The 20,245-nt window shown below is 59.1% G+C and overlaps 1 protein-coding gene across 6 annotated transcripts in view; it reads left to right on the top strand.

The window, feature by feature from the left end:
• The window catches only part of PDE2A (phosphodiesterase 2A), a 69,986-nt gene extending 53,650 nt beyond the window's left edge, over nt 1-16,336 (top strand). For 4 of the 6 annotated variants that reach the window (XM_082070645.1, XM_082070643.1, XM_082070646.1 and 1 more), the window contains 27 exons: nt 1,255-1,343; nt 6,480-6,535; nt 6,626-6,685; nt 6,768-6,927; nt 7,020-7,072; nt 8,265-8,339; nt 8,456-8,497; nt 8,584-8,652; nt 8,752-8,882; nt 9,177-9,288; nt 9,380-9,419; nt 11,164-11,227; nt 11,314-11,392; nt 11,463-11,640; nt 12,918-13,030; nt 13,276-13,353; nt 13,545-13,667; nt 13,756-13,826; nt 13,916-14,038; nt 14,122-14,209; nt 14,310-14,357; nt 14,585-14,659; nt 14,757-14,856; nt 15,015-15,127; nt 15,207-15,245; nt 15,390-15,496; nt 15,928-16,336. In XM_082070645.1, the coding sequence (XP_081926771.1) occupies nt 1,255-1,343; nt 6,480-6,535; nt 6,626-6,685; nt 6,768-6,927; nt 7,020-7,072; nt 8,265-8,339; nt 8,456-8,497; nt 8,584-8,652; nt 8,752-8,882; nt 9,177-9,288; nt 9,380-9,419; nt 11,164-11,227; nt 11,314-11,392; nt 11,463-11,640; nt 12,918-13,030; nt 13,276-13,353; nt 13,545-13,667; nt 13,756-13,826; nt 13,916-14,038; nt 14,122-14,209; nt 14,310-14,357; nt 14,585-14,659; nt 14,757-14,856; nt 15,015-15,127; nt 15,207-15,245; nt 15,390-15,496; nt 15,928-16,150 (2,509 nt within the window). In that variant the 3' untranslated portion in view covers nt 16,151-16,336. Of the gene's footprint in view, nt 1-1,254; nt 1,344-3,803; nt 3,914-6,479; nt 6,536-6,625; nt 6,686-6,767; nt 6,928-7,019; nt 7,073-8,264; nt 8,340-8,455; nt 8,498-8,583; nt 8,653-8,751; nt 8,883-9,176; nt 9,289-9,379; nt 9,420-11,163; nt 11,228-11,313; nt 11,393-11,462; nt 11,641-12,917; nt 13,031-13,275; nt 13,354-13,544; nt 13,668-13,755; nt 13,827-13,915; nt 14,039-14,121; nt 14,210-14,309; nt 14,358-14,584; nt 14,660-14,756; nt 14,857-15,014; nt 15,128-15,206; nt 15,246-15,389; nt 15,497-15,927 lie in introns of all 6 variants that reach the window. The other 2 variants (XM_082070642.1, XM_082070641.1) reach the window with 1 other exon arrangement.
• The last annotated feature ends 3,909 nt before the right edge of the window (nt 16,337-20,245 follow it).

Genomic DNA, 20,245 nt, shown 5'->3' with positions numbered 1-20,245 from the left:
CAGCCCATCTCAGTGTCCTCCCCCTATAGGGGCCACATGTCACCTGTCCCCTGGTTGCTGTTTGAAGCTTTTGGCTTGACTTTCGGTCGCTGGGACTCAGGGGTCACCCGGCAGCTGCATGGCGCATGGTGACCTTGTGGCCATGGGGTGCTGGTGGCCTTGGGGCCAGGGGTGGCCCTAGGATGCTGGTGGCCCTGGGATGCTGGTGGCCCTGGTGCTCATGGTGGCCCTGGGATGCTGGTGGCCCTTGTGCTGCTGGTCACCCTGGTGCCAGTGGTGGCCCTGGGATGCTGGTGGCCTTGGTGCTCATGGTGACACTGCTGATCTGGTGGCCTTTGTGCTGCTGGTCACCCTCGTGCCAGTGGTGGCCCTGGGATGCTGGTGGCCCTGGTGCTCATGGTGGCCCTGGGATGCTGGTGACCCTGGTATTCTGGTGGCCCTTGTGCTGCTGGTCACCCTGGTGCCAGTGGTGGCCCTGGGATGCTGGTGGCCCTGGTGCTCGTACTGCCCCCACGTGCAGGTGTGTGCAGGTGTGTGCGTACATGTGCGTGCATGTGTGCACAGCTGTGTGCAGATGTGCACATGTGCGTGCAGGTGTTTGCAAATGTGTGCAGGTATGTGCAGGTGTGCGCACACGTGTGCACGTGTGCGTGAGCAGGTGCACATTGGGTGCACTTGGGTGCTCGTGTGTGTGTACAAGCATGTGCACTGTCCATATGCACACATGTGCAGGTGTGTGTGTGCGCACAGGTGTGCAAAATATATGGGTGTGCATGCACGTGTGTGCATGGCTCTGTGTGCGTGTGCATGCATGTTTGCATACACGTGTGCATATGTACCCATGTTTATGCACATGTGTAAGTGTGTATGTGTTTATGTACATGTATGTGTACGTACGTATATTTATGCACCTGTGTGGGTGTGCACATTTGCTTATGTACGTGCGTGGGTGCACGCGTGTGTGGGTATGTACGTGTTTACATATGTGTGTGGATGTGCGCCTGTATTTACATATGTGTAGATGTGTTTGTATACGTGTGTTTGTGTACCTGTATTTACGTACATGTGTAGGTGCGCACCTGTGTTTATGCACAGGTATGGGTGTGCACAGGTTTCTATGTACGTGTGTTTACATACATATGTGGTTATGTACATGTGTTTACATACATGTGTGGCTGAGCCTGGGGTGGGTGGCGGTCGGGGTGGGGGTCGGGGTGGGGGTCCCCGTCCCACAGCACAGCCCATTATACCCAGGAGCACGTCTGCATCTACCTGCGGGATGGGGACACCCGGCTGGTCTGCGACGACCCCCCCCATGAGCTGCCACCCGAGGGGACACTCAGGTGAGCACGGCCCTGACCCCTCACTGTCCCCATCCCCGTCCCCGTCCCCATCCCCATCCCCATCCCCATCCCTGTCCCCATCCCTGTCCCCTCATTGTCCCCATCCCTGTCCTCACTCTTTCCCCATCTCTGTCTCCATCCCCATCCATGTCCCCATCTCTATCCCCTCACTGTCCCCGTCCCTGTCCTAATTCCTGTCCCCATCCCCTCATTTTTCTCATCCCTGTCCTCACTCTTTCCCCATCTCTGTCTCCATCCTCATCCCTGTCCCCATCTGTGTCCCCATTCCTGTCCCTGTCCTATCCCTGTCCCCATCCGTGTCCATCTCCCATCCCATCCTCATCCCTGTCCCCATCCCATCCCAGTCCCTGTTCCTGTCCCCATCCCATCCCTGTCCCCTTCTCTGTCCTTGTCCGCATCCCTATTATCATTCTGTGTCCATCCCATCTCCATCCTCATCCTCATCCCATCCCTGTCCCCTCCGTCCCATCCTCATCCCTGTCCCCATCCCATCCCAGTCCCCGTTCCTGTCCCCATCCCATCCCTGTCCCCTTCTCTGTCCTTGTCCGCATCCCCATTATCATTCTGTGTCCATCCCATCTCCATCCTCATCCTCATCCCATCCCTGTCCCCTCCGTGTCCCCACAGCCACCCCCAGGGAGCTTCCCAGGAGATGTCACCAGTGTGGCACAGGGCACACTGTGCATGTGCAGGGACACGTGTGCACAGCAACACACACGCGCACAAGGTGACACACGCATGCACACGCACTGTGTGTGCAGGAACACACATGTGCAGAGACACTGTGCACATGCAGGGATGTGCACAAGGACACACACACGTGTGCACAGGGTGACACACGTGCACAGGCGCTGTGCATGTGCAAGGGACACACAGGCATGCACAAGGACACACACACATGCACAGGTGCTGCATGTGTGCAAGGGACACGTGCAGAGTTACCATGTATGTGCAAGGACACACGCGTGCACAGGGACACACGCGTGCACAGGGACACACACACGTGTACAGGGACATGTGTGTGCACAGGGGCAACACACGTGCACGGGGACACACATGCAGAGGGTGACACACATGCATAGGCACTGTGTGCGTGCAGGGACACGTGCAGAGGTGCTGTACGCGTGCAAGAACACACGCATGCACATGGACACACATGTGCGCACGGTGCTGTGCATGTGCAAGACACACGTGTGCACAGGGACACGTGCCCAGGGACACAGAGACATGCACAGGGATCCACACGTGTGCATGGTGCTGTGCGTGTGCAAGGGACACACGTGTGCACAGGGACACAAGTGCACAGGGACATAGACATACATAGGGACACGTGTGCACAGTGCTGTGCATGTGCAAGACACGTGTGTGCACAGGGACACACACTTGCACAGGGACACACCTGAATGCACAGGGACACACATGTACAGGGACACACATGCATGGTGCTGTGCGTGTGTAGGGGACACACACACGTGCACAGAGATACACACACATGCACAGGGTCACATACGTGTGCGTGGTGCTGTGCATGTGCAAGACACGCGTGTGCACAGGGACACGTGCCCAGGGACACAGAGACATGCACAGGGATCCACACGTGTGCACGGTGCTGTGCGTGTGCAAGGGACACACGTGTGCACAGGGACACACACGTGTGCACAGTGCAGTGCATGTGCAAGGGACACACGTGTGCACAGGGACACACATGCATAGGGACACACAGACATGCCCAGGGACACACACGTGTGCATGGTGCTGTGCATCTGCAAGGAACACACGTGTGCAGAGGGACACGTGCACAGGGACACTCAGACATGCCCAGGGACACACACGTGTGCACAGTGCTGTGCATGTGCAAGTGACACACGTGTGCACAGGAACACGTGCACAGGGACACTCAACATGCACAGGGACACACACGTGTGCACAGTGCTGTGCATGTGCAAGGGACACACGTGTGCACACAGACACGTGTGCAAGGGACACACACGTGTGCACAGTGCTGTACACGTGCAAGTGACACACGTGTGCACAGGGACACGTGCACAGGGACACTCAGACATGCACGGGGACACACGTGTGCATTGTGCTGTGCATGTGCAAGATACACACGTGTGCACACAGACGCGTGTGCAAGGGACACACACGTGTGCACGGTACTGTGCATGTGCACAGGGACGCGTGCACAGGGATACACACGAGCACGGTGCTGTGCCCATGCAGGGGTCACACACATGCACAGGGACACACGTGTGCACAGGGTGACACACGTGCACAGGCGCTGTGTGTGTGCAAGGGACACGCACGCTCACACGTGCTGTGCAGTCCTGGTGGCCTGTCCCCTCCCCAAACATACAGGTCCCCTGTCCGGGGGGTGTCCCCACTGGGGGGGCGGTGGTGTCCCCGCGGGCGGTGGCTCAGGGTGTCCCATCCCCGCAGGGACGCGGTGCGCAGGCAGCAGCGGGTGCAGTGTGGGGGGCTGCCCCCCGCTGAGCCCCCCGCCCAGCAGCTGGGGACACTGGCAGCGCCCCTGGCACCCGGCACGCAAGGTGGGGCTGGGGGGGACAGGGTGGGGGTGGGTGGGAGGGTTGGGAGGCGGGTGGGTGGGCAAATGTGTGGGTGGGTTGATGGATGGGTGGGTAGATGAGTGTGAGTGTTGGTGGGTGGGTCGGTCAGTGGGTGGATGGATGGAGGGATGGAAGGATGGAGGGAGGGGTGGAGGGATGGATGGAGAGACAGAGGGAAGGATGGAGGGATGGATGGATGGATGAAGAGATGGATGGAGGGAGGGAGGGATGGAGAGATGGATGGATGGATAGAAGGATAGATGGAGGGATGGATGGATGGATGGATAGAGGCATGGAAGGATGGATGGAAGAATGGATAGAAGGATAGATGGAGGGACGAATGGATGGATAGAGGCATGGAAGGATGGATGGAAGAATGGATAGAAGGATAGATGGAGGGATGGATGGATGGATGGATAGAGGCATGGAAGGATGGATGGAAGAATGGATAGAAGGATAGATGGAGGAATGAATGGATGGATGGATGGATAGAGGCATGGAAGGATGGATAGGACACATGGAGGGATGGCTGGGTGGATAGAAGAATGGATGGAGGGATGAATGGTTGGATGGAGGGATGGATAGGAGAGTTGGTAGATGGGTGGGTGGGTAGATGGATGGGTGGGTAGATGAGTGTGAGTGTTGGTGGGTGGGTCGGTCAGTGGGTGGATGGATGGAGGGATGGAAGGATGGAGGGAGGGGTGGAGGGATGGATGGAGAGACAGAGGGAAGGATGGAGGGATGGATATGGGGATGGAGGGATGGATGGATGGATGAAGAGATGGATGGAGGGAGGGATGGAGGGATGGATGGAGGGATGGAGGGATGGATGGATGGATGGATGGAAGAATGGATAGAAGGATAGATGGAGGGATGGATGGATGGATGGATAGAGGCATGGAAGGATGGATGGATGGAAGAATGGATAGAAGGATAGATGGAGGGATGGATGGATGGATGGATAGAGGCATGGAAGGATGGATGGATGGAAGAATGGATAGAAGGATAGATGGAGGGATGGATGGATCGATGGATGGAAGGATGGATAGGATAGATGGAGGGATGGCTGGGTGGATAGAAGGATGGATGGAGGGATGAATGGATGGCTGGAGGGATGGATAGGAGAGTTGGTAGATGGGTGGGTGGGTAGATGGATGGTGGGTAGATAAGTGTGAGTATTGGTGGGTGGGTAGGTCAGTGGGTGAGTGGTTGGGTGAATGGAGGGGGGGATGGAAGAGTTGGTAGTTGGGTGGGTAGATGGATGGGTGGGTGGCTGGCTGGATGGAGGGATGGATGGAGGGAGGGAGGGATGGATGGATGGGAGAGTTGGTAGATGGGTGGGTGAATGGATGAGTGAGTGGATGGATGGGTGGTTGGGTTGGTAGGTGGGTGGATGGATGGGTGGGTAGATGGGAGAGCCAGTAGAGTGATGGGTATGTGGATGGATGGATGGGTGGGTGGATGGATGGGTGGGTGTGTGGATGGGCATATATATGTGAGAGTCAGTAGGTGGATGGATGGATGAACGGATGGATGGATGGATGGGTGGATGGAAGAGCTGGCAGAAGGGTGGGTAATGGATGAGTGTGTAGCTGGGTGAGTGGGTGGGTGGGTAGATAGGTGGGAGAGTTAGTGGGTGGGTAGATCAGTGGATGAATGGATGGATGGAGGGAGGGATGGATGAAGGGATGAATGGAGGGGTGGATGGACAGGAGAGTTAGTAGATGGATGCGTGTGTAGATGGATGTGTGGATGGGTGGGTTGATGGATAGATGGGTGAGTAGATGGATGAGTGGGTGGGTGGGCAGATGTGTGGCTGGGTGGGTGGATGGATGGGTGGGTGTGCAGATGGGTGGGTGTGCAGATGTGTGGGTGGGTAGATGGGTGGGTCGGTGAGTGTGAGAGTTGGTGGGTGGGTAGGTTGGTGGATGGATGGATGAGAGAGTTGGTAGATGGCTGGGTAGATGGGTGGGTAGATAGGTGTGAGAGTCAATGGGTGGGTGGGGGAGTTGGTAGGTGTGTGGGTGGGCTGAGGGGTGGATGGGTGGGGAAGTGGGCAGGTGAAGATTGCGTGCAGGTGGGTGGGTGGGAGATGGGTGCACGTACAGGCAGGTGGAAGCAGGACAGATGGGTGAGGGACAGGTGGGCATGGGGACGGATGGGTGCCTGGGGGACAAGGAGGCAGGGAGGTGGATGGATGGATGGATGGATGGATGGATGGATGGATGGATGGAAGCCCAGGCTGGCCAGAGAGGTGGTGGATGAACCATCGCTGGAGACATCCCAGGCCAGTCTGGATGGGGCTCTGAGCAACCTGAGCTGGTGAAGATGTCCCTGCTCATGGCAGGGGTGACACTGGGGGAACTGGGAAGGTCCCTTCCACCCAAAACCTCCTGTGAATCTGTGGATGGATGGATGGATGGATGGGAAGAAGGTGGGATGGATGGATAGGAGGACATCTGGGTGGGTGATGCATGGGGACATGGTGGGGACACAAACCCCAGGCTGCCCCTGGTGCCCAGTGGGGACCATCCCTCTCCCCTCCCAGTGCTCATCATCCCACTGGTGGACAAGGACAGCGGGACCGTGATCTGCGTCATCCTGGTGAGCGCGGGGACACGGGCTGGGCTTTGGGGGGACGGTGACACTACCCGGACACCGGGGTCCTCACCCCACACCCCCCGTCCCCGCCAGGTTCACTGCGGCCAGCTGAGCGACCCGGATGAGCAGAACCTGCGCGCGCTGGAGAGACACGTGAGTCACCCGCAGCCTGGGGACCTGTCGCCCCCCGTCCCCAACCCCGTTGTCCTTTGTCCCTCACGTGCCACCGCCGCAGACCCTGGTGGCGTTCCGGCGCCTGCAAGCCCTGCAGAAGCTGCAGCCCTGGCCCCAGGTCAGCCTCTCCACCAGCTCCTCCCAAAACTCCTTGGCCAAGCCCGAGAAGGTGCCCGACAGCAGCTACACCCCCCTGGACTGCAAGATCCTGCAGCTCTGCGGTGAGGCCGGGGGGTGGGACATGGGGGGACATGTGCGGGGAGGGGGGAATTGGGGTGCTGAGCCCCTCCTGGCGCTCTCGCCCCTCGTGCAGGTGAATTGTACGACCTGGATGCCGCTTCGCTCCAGCTCAAGGTCATCAACTATGTGAGTAGTGATGCCACCCCCCAGTCCCCCCCATGTCCAGGGACCCTTGTTTTATTTCCAGAAAAAGGTAAAATCCCCCCAAGGTGAAGAAAAGTTTCAAGCATTAGTTACGTGGTCATCAGTAGGGACCAGAGTGAACAGCTTTGTCATGACCATCAGTAGGGACCAGAGTGAACAGCTTTGTCATGACCATCAATAGTCTCCAGAGTGAACTGTATCAAGCCACAGGGAAGAAGTTCTGGGGGAGACACCTGGCTCTGTGTGGGTGCCCTGGGCATGGAGAGACAGAGGAGAGGCTGGATCCTGCCTTAGGGGGAGGACTGGGGACATTTAGGGGACACTAACCATCCCCCCGGCTCCCCTCACCTCCAGGGACCCTCATTTTGTTTCCAAAAAAAGGGGAGATCCCCCAAGACAAAGAAACATCTCAAGCATCGGCTGCGCAGCCATCAGTAGGGACCAGAGTAAACAGCTTTGTCACAACCATCAGTAGTCTCCAGAGTTAACGGTGCCACCCTAACCACAGAAACGCCAAGAGAACCTACAAGCTCCTCTCTAGTGCCCTGTACACAGCCCTCAGTAGGGTCCAGAGTGAACAGCCTTGCCCTCGCCATCAGTAGGGACCAGAGTGAACACGATGAGCCCCAGGGAAGAGGTTTTAGGGGACATTTGGCTCTATGTGGCTTGTGTGGGTGCCCTGGGCATGAGGAGGGGCCACACCCTCCCCTGCAGGGGGTTGGGGACAGTTTGGGGACACTAAACACCCAGCCCCGGCTCACCCCAAGAGACCCTCATTTTGGTTCCAAAGCAAGAAAATCCCCCCAAGGCAAAGAAATGTCTCAAGCATCAGCTGCACAGCCATCAGTAGGGACCAGAGTAAACAGCTTTGTCACAACCATCAGTAGTCTCCAGAGTTAACAGTGCCACCCTAAGCACAGGAACTCCAAGAGAGAACCTAAGGGTTCCCTCTAGTGCCCTGTACACAGCCCTCAGTAGGGTCCAGAGTGAACGGCCTTGCCCTCACCATCAGTAGGGACCAGAGTGAACGTGATCAGCCCCAGGGAAGAGGCTTTTTGGGGGGGACACCTGGCTCTGTGTGGGTGCCCTGGGCACAGGGAGGGTTTGGATCCTGCCCTGAGAGTGCATTGGGGACAGTTTGGGGACACCAACCACCCCTATGTCCCCTCCCCAGCTGAAGCAGGAGACCCAGTCGCTCAGCTGCTGCCTCCTGCTGGTCTCTGAGGACAACCACCAGCTCTTCTGCCAGGTGGGTGTCACCAGGATTGTCCCCCGTGGGGACAGCGGGTCCCTGTGTGCCCCCCCAGGGCTTGGCCACCACCCCATGTCACCTCATTGTCCCTTGTCCCCCTGTATATCCTCCAGGTGGTGGGCGACCGTGTCCTGGAGGAGGAGATCAGCTTCTCGGTGAGCGGGGAGGGGGTGGCACAGCAGGGAGGAGGGGACACAACCAGGGAGGGGACAGCAGTGTCACCTGTCCCCTCTATCCACAGCTCACCTTCGGGCGCCTGGGCCAGGTGGTGGAGGACAAGAAATCCATCACCTTGAAGGACATCAGCGAGGTGGGACACCTTGGGGACATGGTTGTCACCCCCAAAAGTGTCCCTTGATGTGGGGAGGGGTGGGATGTCACATCATGTGTGTGTCCCCCCCCAAAACAGGAGGAGCACAAGCAGCTGAGTAGCATGTTGGGCTGCGAGGTCACCTCCATGCTCTGCGTCCCCGTCATCAGCCGGGCCACCTCCCAGGTGGTGGCGTTGGCCTGCGCCTTCAACAAGCTGAGCGGGGACAGGTGAGCAGCACCTGCTTGGTTTTTTGGGGTGGGGGGGACAGGATCGGGCCCTCACTTTGTCACCAAACCCCCTGGCATGGGGACGGTTTTGGGGGTGGTGGAGCATCTTCATCATTGTGGAGCATCATCGTGGAGCATCATCATCATTGTGGAGCATCATCATAGCCATGGAGCATCATCCTGGAGGAAAGGGGGGGAAAGATGTGGCATGGGGACTGGTGGGGACAGGGGACTGAGGGGGGTGTGTGTGTGTCCCCACGGCCATGGGGACTGTCCCCCCTTCCTCCCTGGCAGCTACACGGAGGCGGACGAGCGCAAGATCCAGCACTGCTTCTGCTACACGTCCACGGTGCTCACCAGCACCTTGGCCTTCCAGAAGGAGCAGAAGCTCAAATGCGAGTGTCAGGTGGGTGTCACACGAGTGTCACACGTGTGTGTGTGAGTGTCCCCACGTCACGCCACTCGCTGACGGGGTGTCCCCTTTTGTCCCCGACCAGGCCCTGCTGCAGGTGGCCAAGAACCTCTTCACACACTTGGGTAGGTGCAAGGGGTGGAACCCCCAGGGGTGGTGGCACGAGGGTCCCCTGTCCCCTGGTGGGGTTGGGGGGTGTCCCCTGCGCTGCCAGCCCTGGGGGGTGATGGCAGGAGCGGGGACATGAGCAGGGACAGAGCACATGGTTGGAAATGGGTGTGTGCACGTGTCATGCTGCACATGCACAAACTGCTGCATGCACATGCGCGTTCATGTTGCACAAGCACAGAGTGCTGCATGCATAGATATGTGCATGCACACACGTGCTGCTGCACACATGCACTGCTGCATGCACACTGCTGCATGCACACATTGCTGCTTGCACTGCTTCATGCATGCGTGTGCACAAGTAGCACGAGCACAGAGGGCTGTGTGCGCTTGTAAATGCGCATGCACGCATGTAGTGCTGTGTGCATGCACCGCTGCGTGGACACGCACTGCTGCACACGCACACAGAGATCTGCATGCACGCCTACTGCTGTAGGCACATGCATTGGTGCACACACAGCTGCATGCAGACCTGTACTGCTGCATGCATGCATGTGTGCATGCACGTTGCAGGAACATAGAGCACTGTGTGCATTTGTAAATATGTGTGCATGCACACACTGCTGCACGGACTCGCTGCTGCATGCATGCACGTGTGTGTGCATGTTGCACAAGCACAGGGCGCAGCGTGCACTTAGAAGTGTGTATGCACATACGTGCTGCTGCACGCATGCACTGCTGCATGCACACATGCTGCTGCACACACGCCGCTGCATGCACACACAGCTGCACATGCATGCACTGCTGTATGCATGTTTGCATTGCTTCATGCATGCGTGTGCACACACTGCATGAGCACAGACTGTGCGTGCACACATGTAGCACTGCATGCATGCACTGCGGCATGGACATGCACTGCTGCACACACACACAGAGCTGCATGCACACACACAGAGCTGCAGGGACACGCATCGATGCGCACACAGAGCTGCATGCATACATTCACTGCTGCATGTATGCATGCGTGCACATCGCATGAGCACAGAGCACTGTGTGCACTTATAAATGTGTTTGCATGCACGTGCTGCTGCATGCACGCACTGCTGCACGGACACGTGCTGGTGCATGCGCACACATGCATGCTCACACATTGCATGAGCACAGAGCACTGCATGTGCTTATAAATATGCATGTGTACACTGCTGCATACACACTGCTGCATGCACGCACTGCTGCATGCACACAGAGCTGCACACTTGCACACACTGCTGCATGGACACATGCTGCTGCATGCATGCACGTGCATGCTCACACATTACATGAGCACAGAGCACTGCATGCACTTACAAATGTGCATGTGTACGCTGCCACATACACACTGCTGCATGCACATACTGCTGCATGCCCACGCACAGCTGCACACCCACACTCTGCTGTGCATGCACACGCCGATGCATGTACACATGCACACACACGTGCTTCTGCAGGAGCACACGCGTGGCTGCAAGCACACACACATGCACCCCCGCATGGCTGCAGTTCATGCTACACACCCGCATCCTGCTGCATTGTATACACTGCTGCTCGCTCGCACAGGCTGCGTCACGCTTCACTATGCACACACATGCGCAGGTTTGCACACATGCATGCACACACATGCCCCATGCTCGGTGCAGCCTCCATCCCCCGTGTCTCTGCCGTGTCCCCTCCCCTCTCATCACACCCCCCAGGGGGGGTCCCTGACCATGTCCCCCCCCACAGACGACGTCTCCGTCCTGCTCCAGGAGATCATCACGGAGGCGCGAAACCTCAGCAACGCCGAGATGTGAGTGAGCGCCACCCGATGGGGGGGTGACACGGTGACACGGGGGGGACCCCCGTGGGTACCAGCAGCCGCCGCGTCTCTTGCAGATGCTCCGTGTTCCTGCTGGACCGGCTGAGCCACGAGCTGGTGGCCAAAGTGTTTGACGGCGGCGTGGTGGACGACGAGGTGAGCGCGGGGACCAGGGGACGGTGCCGCCGGGGGTGACCGCGGTGGTGACAGGTGACAATGACCGCAGAGCTACGAGATCCGCATCCCGGCGGACCAGGGCATCGCCGGGCACGTGGCCACCACCGGGAAGATCCTCAACATCAAGGACGCCTACTCGCACCCGCTCTTCTACCGCGGCGTGGACGACAGCACCGGCTTCCGCACCCGCAACATCCTCTGCTTCCCCATCAAGAACGAGAGCCAGGGTGCGGGGACACGGGGACACGGGGACACGGGGGGCACAGGAGACATGGAAACATCACCCTGCGTGGGGAGGGTTTGGTGTCCTGGCGTGGTTGTGCAGCACATTGTCACCAGATGGTGGGTGTGGTGATGTCCCTGGCACAGGGACACGATCCTGTCCCTAGGATGTGGACACAGCGGAATGTGGGCACGATCCTGTCCCCAAAACACAGGCGTGATCCTGTCCCCAGCGCATGGGCACAGAGCTGTCCCCATCACCAGCGCATAGGCACTATCCTGTCCCCAACACCTGAGCGTGATCCTGTCCCCAACACATGAGCACAATCGTGTCCCCTATCACACCACCACAGCGCTGTCCCCAGAATGTGGGCACAATCCTGTCCCCAAAAGACGGGCGTGATCCTGTCCCCAGCACAGGGGCACAATCCTGTCCCCTGCACATGAGCACAGCGCTGTTCCCAGAATATGGGCACAATCTTGTCCCCTGTCACACAGGCACAGCACTGTCCTCATCCCTGGTACTTGGGCACCACCCTGTCCCCAACATGTGGGCATGATCCTGTCCCCAACACATGGGCACAGGTCTGTCCCTAAGCACACGGGCACAATCCTGTCCCCAATACATGGATGCATCGCTGTCACCATCCCTGGTGCTTGGGCATCATCCTGTCCCCAACACACAGATACAATCCTGTCCCCAATACATGGATGCATCACTGTGCCCATCCCTGGTGCTTGGGCACCATTCTGTCCCCAACACACAGGCACAATCCTGTCCCCATAACGTGGGTACAACCCTGTGCCCAGCACATGGGCACAGCGCTGTCCCTGAGTGTGGTCCTGTCCCCCACAGACACACACAGCACTGTCCCCAAGGTGTGTGCACAGTCTTGTCCCCACCACATGGGCACGATCTTGTCCCCACAGAGACAGACACCACACTGTCCCCAGTGCGTGGGCACAATCCTGTCCCCAATACATGGATGCATCACTGTCCCCATCCCTGGTGCTTGGGCACCATCCTGTCCCCAACACACAGGCACAATCCTGTCCCCAGCATGTGGGCACGATCCTGTTCCCAACACACAGGCACAGCACTGTCCCCATCCCTAGTACATGGGCACAATCCTGTCCCCAGCTTGTGGGCACAGCGCTGTCCCTGGGCACGATCCTGTCCCCCCACAGACACTGTCCCCCCACAGACACTGTCCCCAGTGCAGTGGCACGATCCTGCCCCCAGCACGAGGGCCTGATCGTGTCCCCCCCTCTCTGTCCCCAGAGGTCATCGGGGTGGCCGAGCTGGTCAACAAGATCAACGGTCCCTGGTTCAGCAAGTTCGACGAGGACTTGGCCACCGCCTTCTCCATCTACTGCGGCATCAGCATCGCCCACGTACGGCCCAGGAGGGACCCCAAAATTGGGGCGGAATGAGGGAGGTCCCCTTGCTCTGTCCTAGAGCTGGGACATGTGTGTGGCCCCAGTTCCTTGGGGACACGTGGTGGTGGCAATGGGATGGGGTCAGATGGGATGAGATGGGATGGGGTGGGATGAGGACCAGGGACCTCCTGGGGTGTTGGGAGGATTTTGGGGGGTCTGTCCCCCCCCAACACCCCTGTCCCCCCCTCTCCCACCTGCAGTCGCTGCTGTACAAGAAGGTGAACGAGGCGCAGTACCGCAGCCACCTGGCCAACGAGATGATGATGTACCACATGAAGGTGAGGTGACACGGGGACACGAGCTGGGACGCCCACTGCCAGCGCAGTGCCACCACACTCCGCCCCGTGGTGGTGGCATTTGGGGGTGGCAGTGAGAACCCTGGGGGTCTCTACGCTTGCTGGGGCTGTTGTGGCCCAGGGGATGGCTTGGGGACAGCTTGGGGACAGCTTGGGGACACCGGCTCCCGCAGGTGTCGGACGATGAGTACACCAAGCTGCTGAGCGAGGGCATCCAGCCCGTGGCCACCATCGACCCCAACTTCGCCAAGTTCACCTACACCCCCCGCTCGCTGCCTGAGGATGACACCTCCATGGTGAGGGACACAGGGACCGTCCCCAACTGCCACCATCCCCTCCTTGCTGTCATTGTCACCCCCTGCCTCCTATTTGTCCCCTCCGCAGGCCATCCTCAGCATGCTGCAGGACATGAACTTCATCAACACCTACAAGATGGACCGGCAGACGCTCACCCGGTGGGTCCCTTGTCCCCACGGCCACCTGGGGGACACTGAGGGGGTGGTGACACCCTTGTCACCTGATGTCCTCGCCTGTCCCCTGCCAGGTTCTGCCTGATGGTGAAGAAGGGCTACCGCGACCCCCCGTACCACAACTGGATGCACGCCTTCTCCGTCTCCCACTTCTGCTACCTGCTCTACAAGAACCTGGAGCTCGTCAACTACCTGGAGTGAGTCCCTGTCCCTTGTCCCCAACTGGGGGCTCTCCCCGCCCTCCCACCTGCCTCAGTTTCCCTCCTTCTTGCTTTTGCAGAGACATCGAGATCTTCGCCCTCTTCATCTCCTGCATGTGCCATGACCTGGACCACAGGGGCACCAATAACTCCTTCCAGGTGGCCTCGGTGAGTTGGGACGCACGTGGTGACAGCGATGGAGACAGGGGTGGCTTTGGAGGGGTCGTCACCCCTGTAACTCTGTGATTCTGAACGTTCTGCCCTGTAGAAATCAGTCCTGGCCGCATTGTACAGCTCAGAAGGTTCCGTCATGGAGGTAAGATCTCCCCCCACCCCAAAAAAAAGCCACCCCATGGTGTGACAGAGCCTGGCCCAGGCTGCCCAGGGAGGTTGTGGAGTCTCCTTCTGTGCAGACATTCCAACCCGCCTGGACACCTTCCTGTGTAACCTCATCTGGGTGTTCCTGCTCCGGCGGGGGGGTTGGACTGGATGAGCTTTCCTACCCCTTTCCAATCCCTTCCAACCCCTGACATTCTTCTGCAGAGACATCACTTCGCCCAGGCCATCGCCATCCTCAACAGCCAAGGTTGCAACATCTTCGACCACTTCTCCCGCAAGGTGGGTCCCCAGCTTTGGCACCACCCCCCTGTGTCACCCCCACGGGATGGCAGGGGCATGGAGGTGGTGACACCAGCCACCTCGCCTGGTCCTGCAGGACTATCAGCGCATGTTGGACCTGATGAGGGACATCATCTTGGCCACTGACCTGGCCCACCATCTCCGCATCTTCAAGGACCTCCAGAAGATGGCAGAAGGTGAAGCTCCTGAGCTGGTGTGGTGGGAACTCATCCCACCAATGCTTGGGAGGTGGCACAGAAGGTCCCCCAAGTCCCCATGTAGGGGATGATGGGGGTTGTGGAGACTCCTTGACGAGTCCCCGCCATGACCCCAACACCCATCACCCACATGACAGTTGGGTATGACCCCAAGAACAAGCAGCACCACAACCTCCTGCTCTGCCTGCTCATGACCTCCTGCGACCTTTCGGACCAGACCAAGGGCTGGAAGACCACCAGGAAGATCGCGGTGAGTGTCACACCATGGATGTGACCCCTTGAAGGTCAAGGATGTCCCCACCCCATTGCTGATAGCCTGTCCCTTGCAGGAGCTGATCTACAAGGAGTTCTTCTCCCAAGGCGACCTGGTAGGTGGCACCCGGTTGGGTTTGGCCAACGCTCTTGGCAAGAACCAAGAGGGGCTGGGATGAGGTGAGGGGGGGGGGACATCTTGGCTGGGAATGGGGAGGGGATGGCCACTAGTATTGACGTCTTCATTGTCACCTCTGCAGGAGAAAGCCATGGGCAACCGACCGCTGGAGATGATGGACCGGGAGAAAGCCTACATCCCTGAGCTGCAGATCAGCTTCATGGAGCACATCGCCATGCCCATCTACAAGTGAGGCCACCCAGGGCTGGCACCAGGGTGGGGGGGAACCTTTCCCATCACCCCCCACCCCCTTTTGGCCAAGGGGGTGATGGGATGGAGGTCTTGCAGATGTTTGGGGTGGTTTCCAAGCAACAGGGATGGGGTCAGTGGGGTTGGAGGCATCTCAGGCGGTTAGAGACATCTTAGGGGGTTGGAGGCATCTCAGGGGGGTTGGAGGCATCTCCAGGAGCTGAAGGCTTCTCAGAGAGTTGAAGGCATCTCAGTGGGGTTGAAGGCACCTCAGGGAGGTTGGAGGCACCTCAGGGGGGCTGAAGGCATCTCGGGGGGTTGGAGGCATCTCAGGGGGTTGGAGGCATCTCACGGGGGTTGGAGACATCTAAGGAGGTTGGAGGCATCTCAGGGGGGTTCAACCCCATGCTGATGGGTTGTGTCCCCCACAGGTTGCTGCAGGACCTGTTCCCCAAGGCAGCGGAACTCTATGAGCGGGTGGCCAGTAACCGGGAGCAGTGGACCAAGGTGTCCCACAAGTTCACCATCCGGGGCTTGCCCAGTAACAACTCCCTGGACTTTCTGGATGAAGAATATGACCCCCAAGTTCCTGACCCCCAACTCAACGGTTGCCTGGAGCCCGAGGGGGGGCAGCCCGAGGCGGGGGCTGAGTGACAAGGGGTGTGACTCAGGGGGAGCTGAGGGACAGGAGTGTCCCCAACCCTCATCCTCCAGCCCATGAGGAGGAGGTTTGGGGGGACATTGGTGACTCTGGGCCACCATGGTGAGGTCCTTCCCCACCAGTGGGTGACTGTCCCCTCTACCCTGGTGGTCCCTGGAGTCCCCTCAGTGGCCGGTGGACACTGCGGGGGACACCGTGGGGATGGGGGACTGGGGGGTGGCTTTAAATTGCCTTAAGGCTGCAGGTCCCGTCCCCACGAGGTGACAATGGGGACAATGTCCTCAGTGGTGAAAGCACCTCCTGAAATGGGGTGGTGGGACAGCGTAGGGTGGTGGTGGGTGGGCTTCAGGTCATGGGGGCGTCCCCATGGACCTCAAAGCGGGACATGATGCTGTGGGAGAGGGGTAGGGACATCTGAGCACAGAGCCATGTCCCCTCCAAGGGCTACACATGTGCCAGGGCTGGGGGGCTCCTGGTCTTCACGCATGGGGGGGCTGTGCATCCGCAGGGACGTCACAGAGGGTCTGGTCCCCACCCTGTCCCCGGCGTGTCCCCAGTACATGGGTGTTCACTGGTGACCAACACGTCCATGAGCACCCCAGCTTGTGGTGGCTTCACAACTCCTGCCGTGGTGACCACCACGCATGGACCCTGCTGGTGTCCCATGGTTCCTCTGGTCCTACCAATTGCCATGCATGGAACCTGCTGGTGTCCCGTGGTTCTTCTGGTCCTACCAACCACCATGCATGGACCCTGCTGGTGTCCCATGGTTCCTCTGGTCCTACCAACCGCCATGCATGGACCCTGCTGGTGTCTCATCATCCTTTTGGTCTTACCAACCACCAGGCATGGACCCTGCTGGTGTCCCATAGTTCCTCTGGTCCTACCAACCACTGTGCATGGACCCTGGTGGTGTCTCATGAGCCTTCTGGTCTTACCAACTACTGTGCATGGACCCTGCTGGTGTCTCATGGTTCCTCTGGTCCTACAACCATCGTGCATGGACCCTGATGGTCTCCCATGGTTCCTCTGGTCCTATCAACCACCATGTCCCATGGTTCCTCTGGTTATACCAACCAGTGTGCATGGACGCTGATGGTCTCCCATGGTTCCTCTGGTCCTGTCAACCACCGTGCATGGAACCTGATGGTCTCCTGTGGTCCTTCTGGTCCTGCAGACCACCGTGGACCCTGCTGGTGTCCCATGGTTCTTCTGGTCCTGTTGACTGCCACACATGGACCCTGCCATCCTCCTGTGGTCCCTCGTGTCCTGCAGACCACCATGTGTGGATGGTGATGGCCTCCTGCGGTTCCTCTGGGCATGCAGGCCACTGTGCATGAACCCTGACATCCTCCTGTGGTCCCTCTGGTCCTGCCAACCACCATGCATGGACCCTACTGCTATCCCATTGTCCCTCTGGTCCTACAGACCACCATGTATGAACCCTGATGACCTCCTGTGGTCCTTCTGGTCCTACCAACCACCATGCATGGATGGCGATGGCCTCCTGTAGCTCCTTGTGTCCTGCAGATCACCTGGTGACCTCCTGTGGTCCTTCTGGCCCTGTTGACTGCCATGATCCTGCCATCCTCCCATGGTTCCTCTGGTCCTACAGCCCACCATGCATGGACAGTGATGGCCTCCTGTGGTCCTTCCAGTTCTACTTAACACCATGCATGGACCCTGCTGTCTCGCATCATCCCTCCTGCCCTGCTGATTGCCGCGCATGGACCTTGCCATCTTCCCTTGGTTCCTCTGGTCCTGCAGACCATCATGTGTGGATGCTGATGGCCTCCTGTGGTCCCGCTGGTCCTACAGACCACCATGCATGGATAGTGATGGCCTCCTCTCCTACTGAACACCATGCATGGATCCTGATGGTCTCCTATGGTCCCTCTGGCCCTACACACCACCACGCATGGTTGATGACCACCACCCATGGATGGTGATGGCCTCCTGTGGTCCCTCTGGTCCTACACACCACCAGACTTGGACAGTGATGACCTCCTGTGGTCCCTCTGGTTCTACACACCACGAGACATGGACAGTGATGACCTCCTGTGATCCCTCTGGTCCCACCAACCACCATGCATGGATGGTGATGGCCTCCTGTGGCCCCCTCCTGTCCTACCAACCACCATGCATGGGCCTTGATGGTCTCCCCTTTGTCCTTCCAGTCCCTCAACCCAACATTTTTTGACCCCCTCAGCCCCGGGGGGCTCTGCTCAACCAACCCCCCAGAGTAGCTCCAGCTGTGACCCGGCTCCTTGTCACCCCAACCAAAGGAACTAGGGTGTGCTGAGCCCTGCCCCCAAGCCACATCATCATGGTGGAGTCATCATCGTGGCAGGGGACAGTGATGGAAGTGCCACGGTGACATCCTGGAGCTGCTTGGGTCAGTTCCACCAGGATCAGTCCCACCAGGGTTGGTCACACTGGGGTTGGTCCCACCAGGGTTGGTCACACTGGGGTTGGTCCCACCAGGGTCGGTCCCACTGGGGTTGGTCCCACCAGGGTTGGTCCCAGCAAGGCTGATCCTACCAGGGTTGGTCCCACCAGGGTCAGTCCCACTGGGGTTGGTCCAACTGGGGTTGGTCCCACCAGGGTCGGTCCCACTGGGGTTGGTCCCACCAAGGCTGATCCTACCAGGGTTGGTCCCACCAGGGTCAGTCCCACTGGGGTTGGTCCCACCAAGGCTGATCCTACCAGGGTTGGTCCCACCAGGGTCAGTCTCACTGGGGTTGGTCCAACTGGGGTTGGTCCCACCAACGTTGGTCCTACCAGGGTTGCTCCACCAGGGTCAGTCCCACCAAAGTTGGTTCCACCAGGATCGGTCCCACCAGGATTGGTCCCAGCAAGGTCAAGGTCACCCCAGGTGCAGCCGTGGGGCCATTGGCTGCCCCACCCCACGGTCCCATTGCCGGATTTGGGCTGCAGGGCGGCCGCTCCTCTCGTCCTCTGCTCTGTCAACGCCTCCTCGCCTGTTGTCTCGGGGTCCCCCCGTGTCTGTGGGAGCGATGGGGACACCCCCAAACTGAGCTGGGGGTCGGGGGGACGATGCGAACTCAATTCCTTTTGCCTTACCTACTCGGAGATGCCTTGAGCCAGATGTTTTGCCCAAACCCCTCTGGTAGGACCTGTCCGGTGACCACATCTGGCTGCTGGCCCATGGCTTCGCCTACAAGACCCCCCCCCAAAACCCTCCACTCCCCATGCGATGACACTTGGGGGGCAGGGACAGTCCCAGAAGGCAGCAAAACCCCCCAAAACTACAAGAGGAGGAAGACGAATCCCTCATTGACATCCCAGATGGGATCCCCAGCCTGGTGACAATCCAGGGGTGCCTGGTGACAATCCAGGGGTGCCTGGTGACAATCGGGGGGGTGTGCTCGGTGACATGGGGGGGGTCTTAATGTTGCAAACAGATCCAGGGTGGGTCCCGCATCCTGGGGGGCTTTTTCCCAGCTGTACCCCCACTTTTCCAGCCCCCCCTGCTGGCGTGTGTAGGTGGTTGATGCTTTTCCCGGCTCCCACCCCTCTCTACATAACCCCCTATGGATTTGGGGGGGCGTGGCCGGACCCCCCAACCCCACGGGTGTGCGCAGGTGTGCAAATCCTCCCCCCGCTTCTCTGTCCCCCCCCCGCGTGGCACTGGATGTTCTGGGTTCTGACGGAGCCCAAGGAAGAGACGATCTTTCTTCTTCATCTACTCTTCCTCCTCTTCTTCCTCCTTTTCTTCCTCCTCTTCTTCCTCCTCCTTCTTCTCTTCTTCCTCTTCTTCTTTATTATTATTATTGATTTTTTTTTGGTGGGTTTTGGTTTTCCTAAATAAATTTCATACGTCGATCTCCCCGCGGCGGGTCGGTGGCGCCTCGTGTCGGGGGACCGGGATGTCCCCAAGGATGGGGTTGGTGGGCGCCTCGTGTTGGGGGACGGGGATGTCCCCAAGGATGGGGTCGGTGGCACCTTGTGTCAGGGGACGGGGATGTCCCTGAGGATGTGGCGGTGACACCAGGGAGGGACAATTTCTGAACCTGAAGGTGGGTGAGCTGTGTGAGGAGGGGATGGCAGGGTTTGGGGTGCAGGTG

The sequence above is a fragment of the Streptopelia decaocto genome (genome assembly GCF_964273445.1).
Source record: "Streptopelia decaocto genome assembly, chromosome: 1".
Lineage (NCBI taxonomy): Eukaryota > Metazoa > Chordata > Aves > Columbiformes > Columbidae > Streptopelia > Streptopelia decaocto.
Note: the sequence above shows the minus strand (reverse complement) of the source record. Positions and strands in the feature narration are given on the sequence as shown.